Below are 16048 nucleotides of genomic sequence, written 5' to 3'. Positions count from 1 at the left end.
ACCCGTGTTGTGATTCCCGAGGATCTGAAATTTGGTCTTCCTCCACTGTCAGTCTGACAGCTTTATAGCAGAGCATAGAAACTGTCTGTGCCCAACTGGAAAATAAATAAACATTGAGAAGGATGAAGCATGAGATAATCTCCTTCAAGGAAGAGAGATATTTCTTAACATATGACAGCCGTTCTCCAGCTGCCGACTGAGGAATATGTGATACAGCTCTTTCCAGTTGAAACACATGGCTCGGGAGCTATATGTCATCAGTTTGCTGCTCGTACTAACACGTGTTGAGGATGGGTTGCAATTTTAATTATATCAGCAACGGCATCTCACTAGCGGAAAGCCCCTTTAAAGTGGACCTTTGCCAGAATGAGCAGGTTAATCTGGCCATTTCATGGAAAAGTGGTTGCAGAGCTGAGTAAAACATAGTTTTTTATATTTTCTTCTTATATTAGCTTGTAAAGATTAGGTTATAATTTATGGTAAGTCGAAGGGGCGTCACCAGGCATTTTACTCTCAGGCGTGTGTACTTATGCCCCTGAATGATGTTAACCAGTCATAAGCAAGCAGCAACACACAGGGGAAAAAGAAGGTGCCCTCACAATAGCTTGTAACAGGCATTCTCATTATGAGACATATAATAGCAGACCGTCTGCTCTCGTCATTGGCCTCACTGAAGAGTGGTGTGAAAGTAGAAAGTGCAGGGAGTAGAGCAGAGATGATTGTGATTACATACACATTTCATCATTACAAATACCTCTGCAGCTGCAGCTTGCTTGTCAGTGTTTTTAGCTCTGATGTCAGTCAGCCCTTCTCTTCACACTGACTGCCATGAGATGAAAGATATTCGTAATCACACTCAACCCTGCTCCACTGGCACTTTATCACACCCAGCTCTTCAGGGAGAGCAGAATGTCTGTTATCACATGCCTCACACAGGAGAAACCCTGGTCTAACTTATTGTGGGGGCGTGTCCTCTCCAACCACCCGTGTGTTGCTGCCTGCATATGATTGGTCAACCTCATGCATAGGAAAAGCACACTCCCCAAGAGACAAATGTCTAGTATCTAGTGATGAGTGAGTATACTCGTTGCTCAGGTGTCCTCCGAGTATTTTTGCGTGCTCGGAGATTTAGTTTTCCTCGTCTAATCTGCATGATTTGCGACTTGTAGACAGGCTGAATACATGTGGGAATTCCCTAACAAACAGGCATTCCCACATGTATTCAAGCTGTCTAGCAGTCGCAAATCATGCAGCTGAGACAACGAAAACTAAATCTCCGAGCACGCCAAAATACTCGGAGGACACCCGAGCAACGAGTATACTCGCTCATCACTATTAGTAACGCCTAGTTGGACTTATCATAAATTATATCCTAAACTTTACAAGCTAATATCTCCCGAGCAGAGAGGAGAAATTAAAAAATAAAAACGATATGTTATTCAGCTCTGCAGTGACTTCCGTGATGTAGCTAATTTAACATGCTCAAACTTGTGAAAAGTACTCTTTAAGTGCAAAAAGCTATTTTGGGTTACACATTTTAGATTGAAGAGATGTAGAATTTCAGGAGCATGACATATATGATTGTTATTGATTTTTCCTTTTCAATGCAGGTACTATAAACCACCAAATAAGCCTTTGCTCAGACCTTTCATCTGCCGGGTCTGTGGCTCTAGGTTCCTTACACAAGAAGATTATTCTTTCCATGTAAACTCACATGATAGCAATGACCCTCAAATGTTTAAGTGCCAGCAGTGTAGCTATCAGTGCCGGAGATGGTCTTCTCTAAAGGTAAGAATTTTTTTGCATTATATTTTATTTTAAATTGAACATGAATGTATTAAAGCCTAGTTTTATGTATTAAATCATAGCTGCTAACATGTCAAAGTCCATTATCATTCACGTAAAAAGTTTCCACATTGCATGTACAGTTGTGTGACAAAGTGTTTGCCCCTTTCCTGATTTCCTATTCTTTTGCATGTTTGTCACACTTAAATGCTTCAGATCACCAAACAAATTTAAATATTAGACAAAGATAACACAAGTAATCACAAAATTCTGTTTTTAAATGAAGGGAAGGGGAATGGAAAAAGAATTCTAAACCTACAGGGCCCTGTGTGAAAAAAGTGATTGCCCCCCCTTATAGCATAAATTAACCGTGATTTATCACAACTTTGGGAAGCGGAGATCAAATTCCCTAGCCACACCCAAGCCTGATTACTCCCGCACCTGTTATCAATCAAGAAATCACTCAAATAGGACCTGCTTGACAAAGTGAAGTAGACCAAATGATCCTCAAAAGCTAGACATCATGCCAAGATCCAAAGAAATTCTAGAACACATTAGAAACAAAGTAATTGAGATCTATCAGTCTGGAAAATGTCATAAAGCCATTTCTAAATCTTTGAGACGCTAGCGAAACACAGTGAGAGCCATTATCCACAAATGGCAAAAACATGAAAAAGTGGGGAACTTTCCCAGGAGTGAAAGGCCAACAAAAATTACCCCAAGATCACTGCAATGACTCATCAAAGAGTCATCCAGTCTCTGTACCTGGTGGTAGTAGTGTGATGGTCTGGGGCTGTTTTGCTGCTTCAGGACCTGGAAGACTTGCTGTGGTAAATGGAACCATGAATTCTGCTGTCTACCAAAAAATCCTGAAGGAGAATCTCCGGCCATCTGTTTGTGAACTCAAGCTGAAGCGCACATGGGTTATGCAGCAGGATGATCCAAAACACACCAGCAAGTCCACCTCTGAATGGCTTAATAACAACAAAATTAAGACTTTAGAGTGGCCTAGTCAATGTCCTGACCTTAATCCGATTGAGATGCTGTGGCATGACCTTAAAAAGGCAGTTCATGCTCAAAAACCCTCCAGTGTGGAGGGTGCGGCTGAATTACAACAATTCTGCAAAATTGAGTGGGCCAAATTTCCTCCAGAGCATTGTAAAAAAAAAACTCGTTGGCGGTAATCGCAAACGCTTGATTGGAGTTGTTGCCGCTAAGGGTGGCGCAACCAGTTATTATGTTTAGGGGGCAATCACTTTTTAAGTAAGTTTGGATTTATTTTTTACTTAATAATGAAGACCTTAATTTAAAAACTGCATCTTGTGTTTTTGTGTTATCTTTGTCTAATATTTAAATTTGTTTAGTGATCTGAAACATTTAAATGTGACAAACGTGCAAAAGAATACGAAATCAGGAACGGGGCAAACACTTTTTCACACAACTGTTTAACATCTATTGCTGTATTTATTTCTGATTTCTTATTATTTCTATATTAATAACACCTTCGTTTGGTGCTGTACGCAGAAAATATTTCTCCCCTGCTGGGACTCACAAACTAATGTCTTTATTTTGGAGTATGAAGGAGCCTTGTACAAGTGAGGGCACGTGTTGTATATATTATACTAGCTGAAGAGCCCGGCGCTGCCCAGGCATAGTAACAAACTACGGTTAGTTATAACAAATTATGATGTTTATATCCATATATAAAGCTGAGTGTAGGGCCCCACCCACTCCGCATAGCCACATTCACTATAATATCCCACATCATCCCGTCAGCCAGAGCCACTGGACTACTCCCCCTAATATCCCACATCATCCCGTCAGCCAGAGCCACTGGACTACTCCCCCTAATATCCCACATCATCCCGTCAGCCAGAGCCGCCGGAGTACTACCACTAATATCCCACATCATCCCGTCAGCCTGGGGTCAGAACCAGAGCGCTGAGTGGAACGGTCCTAACTTCCATACTGGGGATCCCTTTAAGAGAGGCCTGGCGTCAGTACCAAAGCGCAGAGAGGATTTGCCCTTACTTGCATACCAATGATCCCTTTAATAGAGTTCTGGGGTCAGAATCAGAGTGCTGAGGGATTTGCCCTATCTTCCGTACAGGGATCCCTTTAAGAGAACCTGGGGTCAGTACCAGAGCATTTGAAGGCAATTGCCCTGATTTCCATACTGGGGATCCCTTTAAGAAAGGCCTGGGGTCAGTACCAAAGCGCAGTGTGGATTTGCCCTAACTTCCATACCAATGATCCCTTTAAGAGACCCTGGTGTCTCTCTCTCTCCGCTTTTCCAGAGTTCTGTTCCTATAAATTTCATACACTGGCTGCTGCGACAGATCCATCCAAAAACCCGATCCAGTGCATCAGTTTTTTGCAAATCTGCAACGGATCCATTTTTTCACACTTTGACGGTTTGGTATGGAGGATGTGTGATGGGTATATAGGCACGGGAGGTGGTGTTCATTTCTGTCATGTGCTCACTGCTCCTTTCTGGGGGGCAGACAATGGCTTGGAATTTATGTTCTCCCACCATGTCAGTGTATGCTGAGGTGTTGTCAAGTGGGAAAACTTGCTTATGGCAACCAATCACAGCTCAGCTTCTTTTAACCAGCTCTGGTGAAATAAGAGATGCTTAGTGATTGGTTGCAAGGAAAACCGTTGCTCATAGCAACCAATCACAGCTGAGCTTCTTTTGAACAGCTCTGGTGAAATGAAAGATGCTTCGTGATTGGTTGGTGATACACACATACATACATTCAGTTTTATAAATATACACTCACTGGCCACTTTATTAGGTACACCATGCTAGTAAGGGGTTGGACCCCCTTTTGCCTTCAGAACTGCCTCAATTCTTCGTGGCAGAGATTCAACAAGGTGCTGGAAGCATTCCTCAGAGATTTTGGACCATATTGACATGATGGCATCACACAGTTGGCGCAGATTTGTCGGCTGCACATCCCTGATGCGAATCTCCCGTTCCACCACATCCCAAAGATGCTCTATTGGATTGAGATCTGGTGACTGAGGAGGCCTTTTGAGTACAGTAAACTCATTGTCATGTTCAAGAAACCAATCTGAGATGATTCGAGCTTTATGACATGGCGCATTATCCTGCTGAAAGTAGCCATCAGATGTTGGGTACATTGTGGTCATAAAGGGATGGACATGGTCAGCAACAATACTCAGGTAGGCTGTGGCGTTGCAACGATGCTCAATTGGTACCAAGGGGCCCAAAGAGTGCCCAGAAAAAATTCCCCACACCATGACACCACCACCACCAGCCTGAACCGTTGATACAAGGCAGGATGGATCCATGCTTTCATGTTTACGCCAAATTCTGACCCTACCATCCGAATGTCGCAGCAGAAATCGAGACTCATCAGACCAGGCAACGTTTTTCCAATCTTCTACTGTCCAATTTCGATGAGCTTGTGCAAATTGTAGCCTCAGTTTCCTGTTCTTAGCTGAGAGGAGTGGTACCCAGTGTGGTCTTCTGCTGCTGTAGCCCATCTGCCTCAAAGTTCGACGCACTGTGCGTTCAGAGATGCTCTTCTGCCTACCTTGGTTGTAACGGGTGGCAATTTGAGTCACTGTTGCCTTTCTATCAGCTCGAACCAGTCTGCCCATTCTCCTCTGACCTCTGGCATCAACATGGCATTTCCGGCCACAGAACTGCCGCTCACTGGATTTTTTTTCTTTTTCGGACCATTCTCTGTAAACCCTAGAGATGGTTGTGCGTGAAAATCCCAGTAGATCAGCAGTTTCTGAAATACTCAGACCAGCCCTTCTGGCACCAACAATCATGCCACGTTCAAAGGCACTCAAATCACCTTTCTTCCCCATACTGATGCTCGGTTTGAACTGCAGGAGATTGTCTTGACCATGTCTACATGCCTAAATGCACTGAGTTGCCGCCATGTGATTGGCTGATTAGAAATTAAGTCTTAACACACAGTTGGACAGGTGTACCTAATAAAGTGGCCAGTGAGTGTAGATGTACTGTATGTATATATATTGTATACATATTGTATATGCATTGATGAACTAGGATCAGTAGAATGATAAGACTTTATGGGTTGTACAAATTTTTAAAAAAAATTGCTATCAGGGGTACTTTCTTCCAGGTTGTGTTTTGTATTGCATCTCAGTCTTATTTCAGTGGTGCTCAGACACAAGCCATAGACGAGTGGAGTGGTTTCTGATAGAAAGCAACCATGTTTTTCTAATTTTTTTGCAGGGTGATTAAAAAAGGATGGTGTAAAATTATAGCCTCAGTATTCATAACCGAAGTAACATAACACATTTATTAACATGAAAAGACACAAGTATCGATCAAAGATTTTCTATACGCTACAAATATTTAAAGTAGTCGAATTCTGTCCAGATGCGTTTCAGCTTGTCCTCGGATATGGATTCCACTGTTTTAGTGATGTGTCGTCTCAGGTCAATTCACCAATGTTGCACTGGCCTCAACGATTCCCAAATTTAACATCCTGTGATTCCTTTCTGTTGGGCTACATGAAATATTTTGTGTTTTCTTAGATTCCATATTAAGTGCATTCTATTTTTCTGTAAGGAACACATGTTCAACCACCAGGGAAACAAACCGCACAAGTGTGATCAGTGTAACTATACAAGTGTCTACAAGAAGGATGTGATAAGACACTCTGCTGTACACCAGCAAGAACGGTAAGATGTGATGTATCAGATAATTATATAGTTCTTAAGTTACCCGAGTGTTTAAGGAACATTTTTTTTGACATTTAACCTTAGTGACCAGCATTTTTGTGAGTCATGAGCTGTGCACTATCTATGTGGCAGTGGGCATGCTCTGTGACATGCAGAGTGGGGAAGAAGGACCTGCGTGGTCACCATCACCTATTGTCAGTATTTGGATCCTATGTTACCTATCCTCCCCCAGACTTATAATAGAGGTTGATACCATTTATTCTAATCTTGTCCTATAATGATAGACGCTGCAGTGCAAATACTGAAAAGCTGTCTTATTGTGATTTAAAGCTACACTATTATTTACACTATAAAGAGACACAAAAAAAATGAAGAAAAAACACCATAATAATGTAAAGAAAGTTGCGGACAACTAGAATTACGTAATAGTCTTCATTCTGACTTAAGTCTTGTGTCTTGGTTTTGTGGCACCTGGGGCAAGAATTCAGTTTGGTCCCCCCTCCAGCACATACAGTCATATGTAAAAGTTTGGGCACCCCTATTAATATTAACCTTTTTTCTTTATAACAATTTTGGTTTTTGCAACAGGTATTTCAGTTTCATATATCTAATAACTGATGGACTCAGTTATATTTCTGGATTCAAATGAGGTTTATTGTACTAACAGAAAATGTGCAATCTGCATTTAAACAAAATTTGACCGGTGCAAAAGTATGGGCACCCTTATCATTTTCTTGATTTGAACACTCCTAACTACTTTTTACTGACTTCCTGAAGCACTAAATTGGTTTTGTAACCTCATTGAGCTTTGAACTTCATAGCCAGGTGTATCAAATCATGAGAAAAGGTATTTAAGGTGGCCACTTGCAAGTAGTTCTCCTATTTGATTCTCCTATGAAGAGTGGCATCATTGGCTCCTCAAAACAACTCTCAAATGATCTGAAAACAAAGATTATTCAACATAGCTTTTCAGGGGAAGGATAGAAAAAGTTGTCTCTGAGATTTAACCTGTCAGTTTCCACTGTGAGGAACATAGTAAGGAAATGGAAGAACACAGGTACAGTTCTTGTTAAGCCCAGAAGTGGCAGACCAAGAAAAATATCAGAAAGGCAGAGAAGAAGAATGGTGAGAACAGTCAAGGACAATCCACAGACCACCTCCAAAGACCGGCAGCATCATCTTGCTGCAGATGGTGTCACTGTGCATCGGTCAACAATACAGCGCACGTTGCACAAGGAGAAGCTGTATGGGAGAGTGATGCGAAAGAAGCCGTTTCTGCAAGCACGCCACAAACAGAGTCGTCTGAGATATGCAAAAGCACATTTGGACAAGCCAGTTACATTTTGGAAGAAGGTCCTGTGAACTGATGAAACAAAGATTGAGTTGTTTGGTCATACAAAAAGGCGTTATGCATGCGCTGTATTGTTGACCGATGCACAGTGACACCATCTGCAGCAAGATGGAAACTGACTGGTTAAATCTCTGAGACAACTTTTTGTATCCTTCCCCTGAAAAGCTATGTTGAATAATCTTTGTTTTCAGATCATTTGAGAGTTGTTTTGAGGAGCCAATGATGCCACTCTTCATAGGAGAATCAAATAGGAGAACTACTTGCAAGTGGCCACCTTAAATACCTTTTCTCATGATTTGATACACCTGGCTATGAAGTTCAAAGCTCAATGAGGTTACAAAACCAATTTAGTGCTTCAGCAAGTCAGTAAAAAGTAGTTAGGAGTGTTCAAATCAAGAAAATGATAAGGGTGCCCATACTTTTGCACCGGTCAAATTTTGTTTAAATGCAGATTGCACATTTTTTGTTAGTACAATAAACCTCATTTGAATCCAGAAATATAACTGAGTCCATCAGTTATTAGATATGTGAAACTGAAATACCTGTTGCAAAAACCAAAATTGTTATAAAGAAAAAAGGTTAATATTAATAGGGGTGCCCAAACTTTTACATACGACTGTATGTGATTTACACACTTAGTCACGTATCGACGAGCTGCTCTCCCTAATTCTCTCAATGTTTAGTGAAAAACTAGGAGAAGCTCATTGTCACGTGACCGTCGGTATGAAAATCGCATATGAGGGAAGTGGCCATGTGATGACTGATGGAACCTGCAGATCTGAATCCTGACAGTGAGGATATTACACGCTGTTAGGATTGGCTACAGAACTTCATTTTATAATGAAAGGGTGCGTCCAGGTGTGAGATCAAAGTCTGCAGTCAGTCTATGTAGTGCACACTTTTAGGATTCTCCCTTGCCAGTGGCAAGAGGGGACGGTTATGTCAGCACAAGTATGTGATTTGTATACTTCTGACTACACGCGACAAAAGATGTGTCTGGCCTCGCTCAATTCATTTTCATTCAGTGAGGCCACATATGTCTAGTCAGTATGTGACTTCATATATGCAAATTGCCAGCTGGAGAGAATCTTAACAGTGTGCAGTGCGCACTGTGAGAATTCAGAACTTTGCAGTCACATAGAGTGACTGCAGACTCAGCACAAACTTGGCAACTCATTTAATACTCCTAACTTACTTATGGAGCAGCATATGGGGGCATAGTCTATGGATTCCACCCTCGGCTTATACACGAGTCAATATATTTTCCCAGTTTTTTGTGGCAAAATTAGGGGGTCGGCTTATACACGGGTCGGCTTATACACGAGTATATTTGGTAAATAAAAATATGAGAATTGGTCAGTATCACATAAAAAATTTACATCCAGGTAACTGATAGCTGACATTGTCTCTGATTGGAGTCGTTCTTTCTTTTCTTTTACATCTTTTCCAGCTCTTCTCTGCAGACTTCCATCTTCTCCAGTCTTCTGCAGCACATTCCCACACGATGCCCTTAAAGATAGCAGTGTCATTATAATAATCATGAATAAAAAATATCTGCCCTACACTGAGCCCCTGAATAAATAATTGCCCCACACTGTATTTCCTGCACAAGATATGACCCTCACACTGTCCTTCTTATAGAAAATGCCCTCCACAACTCCCCCTCCTTTCCATACTGGACCCTGTCTTCACACTGTCCTCTATCACTCTGCCCCCCCCCATACTGCCCAGTCTCTATACTGTTCCCCTTCATTACACTCCTCCTACTCATACTGTCTCCTCCTGGTTGTGCCCTTACACTGTTCACCACCCTACTCAGTCTCTATTCTGTGCCCACTCACACTTTCCTTTCCCCATAAGGTATTCTCACGTTTCCCCTTCCCTCCTCATGTACGCCCCTCCTCCTAACCAAACTGTCTCATCACATATTTACCCCCTCGCTCTCCATATTTCCTCCTCACACATCCCCCCCGACTCCCCATACTGTGTCCGCACACATCACAGCACCCTTTCTCCCCATAGTTCCTCCTCACACATCCATCACCCTCGCTCCCCATACTGTGTCCACACACATTTTTTCCCCCCTTGCTACTCCTTCTGAATACACTTCCATCTCCCCATTGCCCCCACAGAATAAATCCATCACACCCCACAAAGAATAAATCCATCCCCCTCCACAAAGAATAAATCCCCCACACACATTGAATAACAACATACACACACACACTGAATAAATCATACACACACAGAATAAATCCCCCCCACACACTGAATAAATCATACAAACACAGAATAAATACCCCACACACACAACACTGAATAAGAATAAATCACACACACACACAGACAATAAATCCCCCCCACACACATACTGAATAAATCATACACACACAAAAAATCCCCCCCCACACATACTGAATAAATCATACACACACACAATAAATCCCCCCACACACATACTGAATGAATCATACACGTAACACACACACACACACACACACACACACACAATAAATCCCCACACACAGATACTGAATAAATCATACACACACACACACACACACACACACAATAAATCCCCCCCCACACACACCGAATAAATCATACACACACAATAAATCCCCCCACACACATAATGAATAAATTATACAAACACATATAATAAATCCCACACACTGAATACATCATACACACGCACTGAATACACACGCACGCATGCGCACACACACTGAATAAATGTCACACAAGCACACACACCCAAACACACTGAATAAATCCCCCCACACTCTGAATAAATACACACACATACACACTCACTCACTGAATAAATCCCCCGAACACACATCTTCGGTGTCTTCAGCTCCTCAGGCACAGGAGCACTTACCACCTCTCTCTTCTGCACGCCGGCTAGTGAGGTCAGCAGCATGATCACATGACCTGATCACACTGCTGGCATCTCTGTGGCCCGGCGGTCAGAGCTTCAATTGTCTGTAAGTACAATTGATCGCTGGATGCCGGTGCGCTGCAGCTTCTCTGTGCCAGCTGTCAGCAATGCAGAATGCAGCCAACGATGGAGACACTCCGGATCACTGCATTAGGTGGCCTGACTGTCCCCCTTGCCGGTTGTTCCCGTGGCACATGCCAAGGCTGCCCCCCCCAGATATGCCTCTGCTCTGTGGCCACTGGACGGGATTCCGGGGATCCACATTGGACCTGCCGACATCCACCTGACACAACATTATCAGTGTGGTATGACACACATGTGATGTCGCCCCTGGTGGCTAGTCAAAACAAGAGCCGCAGATGCTAGTAGGTAACAGGTGATTCTCAGGGAGGGCACCCATCCAATGGCCACAGATCACTAGATCTGGTTCTGCAAATCAATTTACACCAACTCTAGGCCTTTGTTAGTTTTTTACCAGAATGTTGTGGGGTCAATTATATCTACATCTTTTCCAGATTGATGTACTGTTTTATATAAATGGAATAAAATTCATATCTTTCTTTTTATATAGATTAGTTCTACTGATATCCCTTTATAACATTACACTTTTTTTCCATTTTTTTCAGAAAAAAGAAATGTTTAATGGTAAGAAAAGAGATAATTTACAATATTGTTTTTGCCTTGTCCTGTGATCCCCTTATACTGTACATCAAAAGTAAAGCCCTTCTGTACTCAAAATGTTAACCATTCATGATTTTAGGCAAGTTTTTTACATGGCAGTTCCAACGAATTACGTTCTAGCAAGCGCATTTGTCAGTCGCTGTCTGATTTAGGCCAGATTCCAATGGCCATTGTAACAACTGGGCCAGTCAAGTCCGCAAAGTGTGGATGTGTTGGGTCCTTGTGTAGCTTTGGGGGTTGGTCTGCATCCAAATGGGTGTTGCAGCTATCTACCATTATGTCCACTATTGCCATATATAAAATGAAAAAGAAAAGTGCATGATGTGATTTTTTTTCCCCACACGGATGTGAGGGTCTTATGGAGGATCACTGATGTACATTATTGCATATGAGTGTAATGGGCGTGCAGGAGATGATGGGCCTGTAGGAGGAAAAAGAGAGAGCGTTAAGCTGTCTCCATCATCCAATAATGACAACGTGATCAGTTCTGGGGAATCTTCCCCAAGTTTCATCATAGAGGTGTTATTTTTTATTGTATTCCTGCTGTATAATAAATGAAACTTGAGATTAACAAAAGGCCTCATTCTTATGATAAAAACGTTTATCTGATTCAGTCATCCTTCCTTCTTTATTCCCAACGGCGGCCCAGTGGCTGTGTGATCTGAGGGGGGACAGCATTTAGCTGCCCATTTCTTTACATGACTCAGAATAATGGTTGTGCAAGGCAAAGCAGCCTCAAATAGATTCTCCATCTGAGCCACTACTTCGATGAGGGTTACCTGCAGTCATAGATGAGTTTCCAGGTTGTGGGTGAACTGTCTTCCTTTTGGATTACACCTCTTTTCTGCTTTGTCCCTACAGATCGCAAAAAACATCAGCTACCCCTGCCCTGTGTGTAATCGGGTATACACCATGCAGAAACGGTTGACGCAGCACATGAAGACACACAGCACTGAGAAACCACACATGTGTGACAAGGTACATTACCCAAAACAGTTGCCATTTTATTTAGCTGTATTTTTCAGCCCATAAGGATGCACCTTACTATTAGATGCAACCCAGGTTTTAGTCAGCAATAAATTGTAAAAAAAATGTCCTACTAATTAAAATATCCCTGTTGGAGTAATGATGTATACAGGTCAATATCATTAATTTTAATGCAGGAGCATAGACTAGAGAGATAATAGATCTATTGTTAGTGTTTGCAGATATAGCTTTACAGCACGCTTCTTATGTACACTCTGCTGCACACACAAATACGCATAGTAAACTGCATGCACGGTACATGCACACTCAGCTTTAATACACACACAGCTTTGCTACACTTACACAGTTCTGATACACTCACGCAGTTCTCACACATCCATGCAGCTCTGATACACAGATTCACCTCAGCTACATTAGCATACAGACAGTTTGGCTAAACACAGACAGCTCTGCTACATTGGCACACAGAAAGCTCTGCTGCATTGGCACACAGACAGCTCTGCTACATTGGCACACAGACAGCTCTGCTACATTGACACACACAGCCCAGCTAAACAGAGACAGCTCTACTACATTAGCACACACAGCACTGCTACATTAGCACACACAGCACTGCTACATCAGCATAGAAACACAGGACAGCCACAGCATCAAACACACACACACACATCTGCTGCTGTATACACTATTAGATTTTGAATTTTCATTCATTTGACAGATCCCATGACAAGAAAGGTCCTTCAGCTAGCCAGTATCTGCCTCTGGACTATAACATGCACACAATTTTTATCAAGATTTTTTTCTTGCTTAAAAGTGCATCTTATAGTCCAAAAAATATGACTTTTATATATACATTTTGTTTTAAAACTGCTCTGGTGACATTGGTCTTCTTGCAGTGCGGTAAAGCCTTTAAAAAGCGGTATACATTTAAGAATCATCTTCTGACTCACCTGCACTGCGTGGAAGAAAACAGGTAATTATGTGATTGTAACCTCTCCACAAGTGATTTATTTAAATGTTTTTTTAATATAGTTATTTATAGCTGGATAAATATCTCTGTATTCTTCTTTATTGTATGGTAATACCCAAGTACTCATATACAATATGCAATCTATTCTGTTACTATAATACCGCATTTATTATCGCAGCTACACACAAAAGGCTCGCTCTGTGGTTTTCTGAATGTGCCGTACAGCAGACAGCAGAGCATAAACAACAGCTGGAGATACCGGATGTCTAAGCACACTTGGTCTTATGAGCAGCTTAATTTATCTACACCACCTCATATGCAGTACAAATCCTAAATCGTACAATTACACATTAGTCCTAAAAATAAAAATGTTGAATAGAAGTTTTAATGCTTTCTTTTCAACACTTACAGTTGCTTTTGCTTACCAAGAAGTTGGAAAAATGTGATTGTGCAAAAATATTTCTTTGCATCTTACAAAAGCAGTTTCCCTGGAAATCACTTGTCTGTTGGATCTTTAAAGGTCTCATGACCCCCTACCTACCTTAGGATGTAGGTGTGTAGACACAGGGGTCAGTGGGTGCTCTAGTCCGCTAGTCATAACCGCATGGACCAGGGCTCATCCCACCAAACTTCTACTCTCCTTTTACCGTGGGCATAAATACTACTCTACTTTATCCGGGTAAAAACCAGTGTGGCAATACTATAATGAACCATACAGCGATGGTCAGTGGAGCAGATCTGTATTCTGTCTGCCAGGGCCGTGGTCTCCTAAGCTGGCATCCTGCCTCAAATCTGTGTCCCTCATGATGGAGCTTTCTTTGGATGCTTTGGAAGTCTGGATCTATATTGTTACAGAGGCATATCCCCTTTTTTTTATAATGCCCATCTGTTCTTCAAGCCTTTACTCACAGGTCAAGGGGAAGGGGTGAGGAGATTAACTCGCATTGTTTGATTATTTAGTTTGTCCTTCAATGTTTCCAAGTCAATGTTTGCAAGTGCATGGCCTGGTATAATGTGTCATCAACATATCAGCAAATATCATTGTTCAGTGACCATGCATCCCTGTTTTGTAAAGATAGCAGACAATAAACTGTAGGAGCTGATCTAAGAGGTAAATAACAACCATTCATCAATTTACAAATATCAATTCAACCTTCAAGAAGAGTCAACATAAAGATAAAAGTCTAAGCCACTTGGTTTACTGAAAATGGCCATCTGATTAAATGCTGTGTAGTCAAAGAAGGCTTGAACATATACATATCTAAAATGTATGGCAGGCTTAACCCCTTCATGACTGGAGCTTTTTTGGCTTTGCGTTTTAGTTTTTTGCTCCCTTTCTTACCAGAGCCATAACTTTTTTTTTATTTTTCCGTCAATATAGCCGTATGAGGGCTTATTTTTGCTGGACGAGTTGTACTTTGAACGACACCATTGGTTTTCGCATGTCCTATAACAGAAAACAGGAAAAAAATTCCAAGTGAAATTGCAAAAAAAGTGCAGTCCCACTTGTTTTTTTGTTTGGATTTTTAAATGCTAAAAGTGACCTGCCATTATGATTCTCCAAGTCATTATGAGTTCCTAGAAACCAAACATGTGTAGGTTCTTTCTTATCTAAGTGGTGAAAAAAATTCCGAAATTTGTGTAAAAAAAAAAAAGCGCCATTTTCTGAGACCAGTAGCGTCTCCATTTTTCATGATCCCGGGTTGGGTGAGGGCTTATTTTTTGCTCGCCGAGCTGACATTTGTAATGATACCATTTTGGTGCAGATACAATCTTTTGATCACCCATTATTGCATTTTAATGCAATGTCGCAGCGACCAAAAAAACGTAATCCTGGCGTTTTGATTTTTTTTTCTCACTACGCCGTTTAGCAATCAGGTTAATCCTTTTTTTTATTGATAGATCGGGTGATTCTGAACGGCAGTGATACCAAATATGTCTATGTTTGATTTTATTTTTATTGTTTTATTTTGAATGGGGCAAAAGGGGAGTGTTTTTTTATTTTTTTAATATTTTTAAAAATGTTTTTCTTTTACTTTTGGCATGCTTCAATAGCCTCCATGGGAGGCTAGAAGCTGCCACAACTTTATCGGCTCTGCTACATAGAGGCTATGCTCAGATCGTCTCTATGTAGCTGAATTGCAGACTTGATGCGAGCGCCGACCACCGGGTGACGCTCACAAGAATCCGCCATCAACAACCATAGAGGTCTCAAGGAGACCTCTGGTTGTCATGCCGACACACAGATGACTCGCAATCACGTGACGTGGGTCAACGGTGAGCGCATTTCCGGCCGGATGGCCGGAAGCGATTGTTAAATGCCGCTGTCAGAGTTTGACAGCGGCATTTAACAAGTTAATATCCGCTGACGGATCGCGATTCCGCCCGTGGCTAATATGGAAACGTCAGCTGTTCAAAACAGCTGACATGTCCCGGCTTTGAGGTGGGCTCACCGCCGTCAAAGCGGGGGATACTGAGTTCGGCGTAATTTTACGTCCGATGTCAGTTAGGGGTATTCTGGCAGCAGGAAGTTACCACCTCTCCAGAGTATACATGATAACCATGAGAAAGGTCGGGTGTTTTATTTCTGACATTCCCATCAGTTGCTAGAATGCTGAACTTTCATTATCACCTATAT

General features: G+C 41.8%; 1 protein-coding gene across 2 annotated transcripts in view; it reads left to right on the top strand.

Moving 5' to 3' along the window:
• ZNF335 (zinc finger protein 335) overlaps positions 1-16048 on the top strand; it is a 158546-nt gene that overhangs the window by 112645 nt on the left and 29853 nt on the right. For both annotated transcript variants that reach the window (XM_073559356.1, XM_073559355.1), the window contains exons 9-13: positions 1611-1788; positions 6365-6477; positions 11399-11417; positions 12315-12431; positions 13337-13413. In XM_073559356.1, the coding sequence (XP_073415457.1) occupies positions 1611-1788; positions 6365-6477; positions 11399-11417; positions 12315-12431; positions 13337-13413 (504 nt within the window). The remainder of the gene's footprint in view (positions 1-1610; positions 1789-6364; positions 6478-11398; positions 11418-12314; positions 12432-13336; positions 13414-16048) is intronic.

The sequence above is a fragment of the Dendrobates tinctorius genome, unplaced genomic scaffold (assembly GCF_039654945.1).
Source record: "Dendrobates tinctorius isolate UK_male_01 unplaced genomic scaffold, ASM3965494v1 ptg000270l, whole genome shotgun sequence".
Lineage (NCBI taxonomy): Eukaryota > Metazoa > Chordata > Amphibia > Anura > Dendrobatidae > Dendrobates > Dendrobates tinctorius.
The sequence above is the reverse complement of the archived record's forward strand: the minus strand, read 5'-3'. Positions and strand labels throughout refer to the sequence as shown.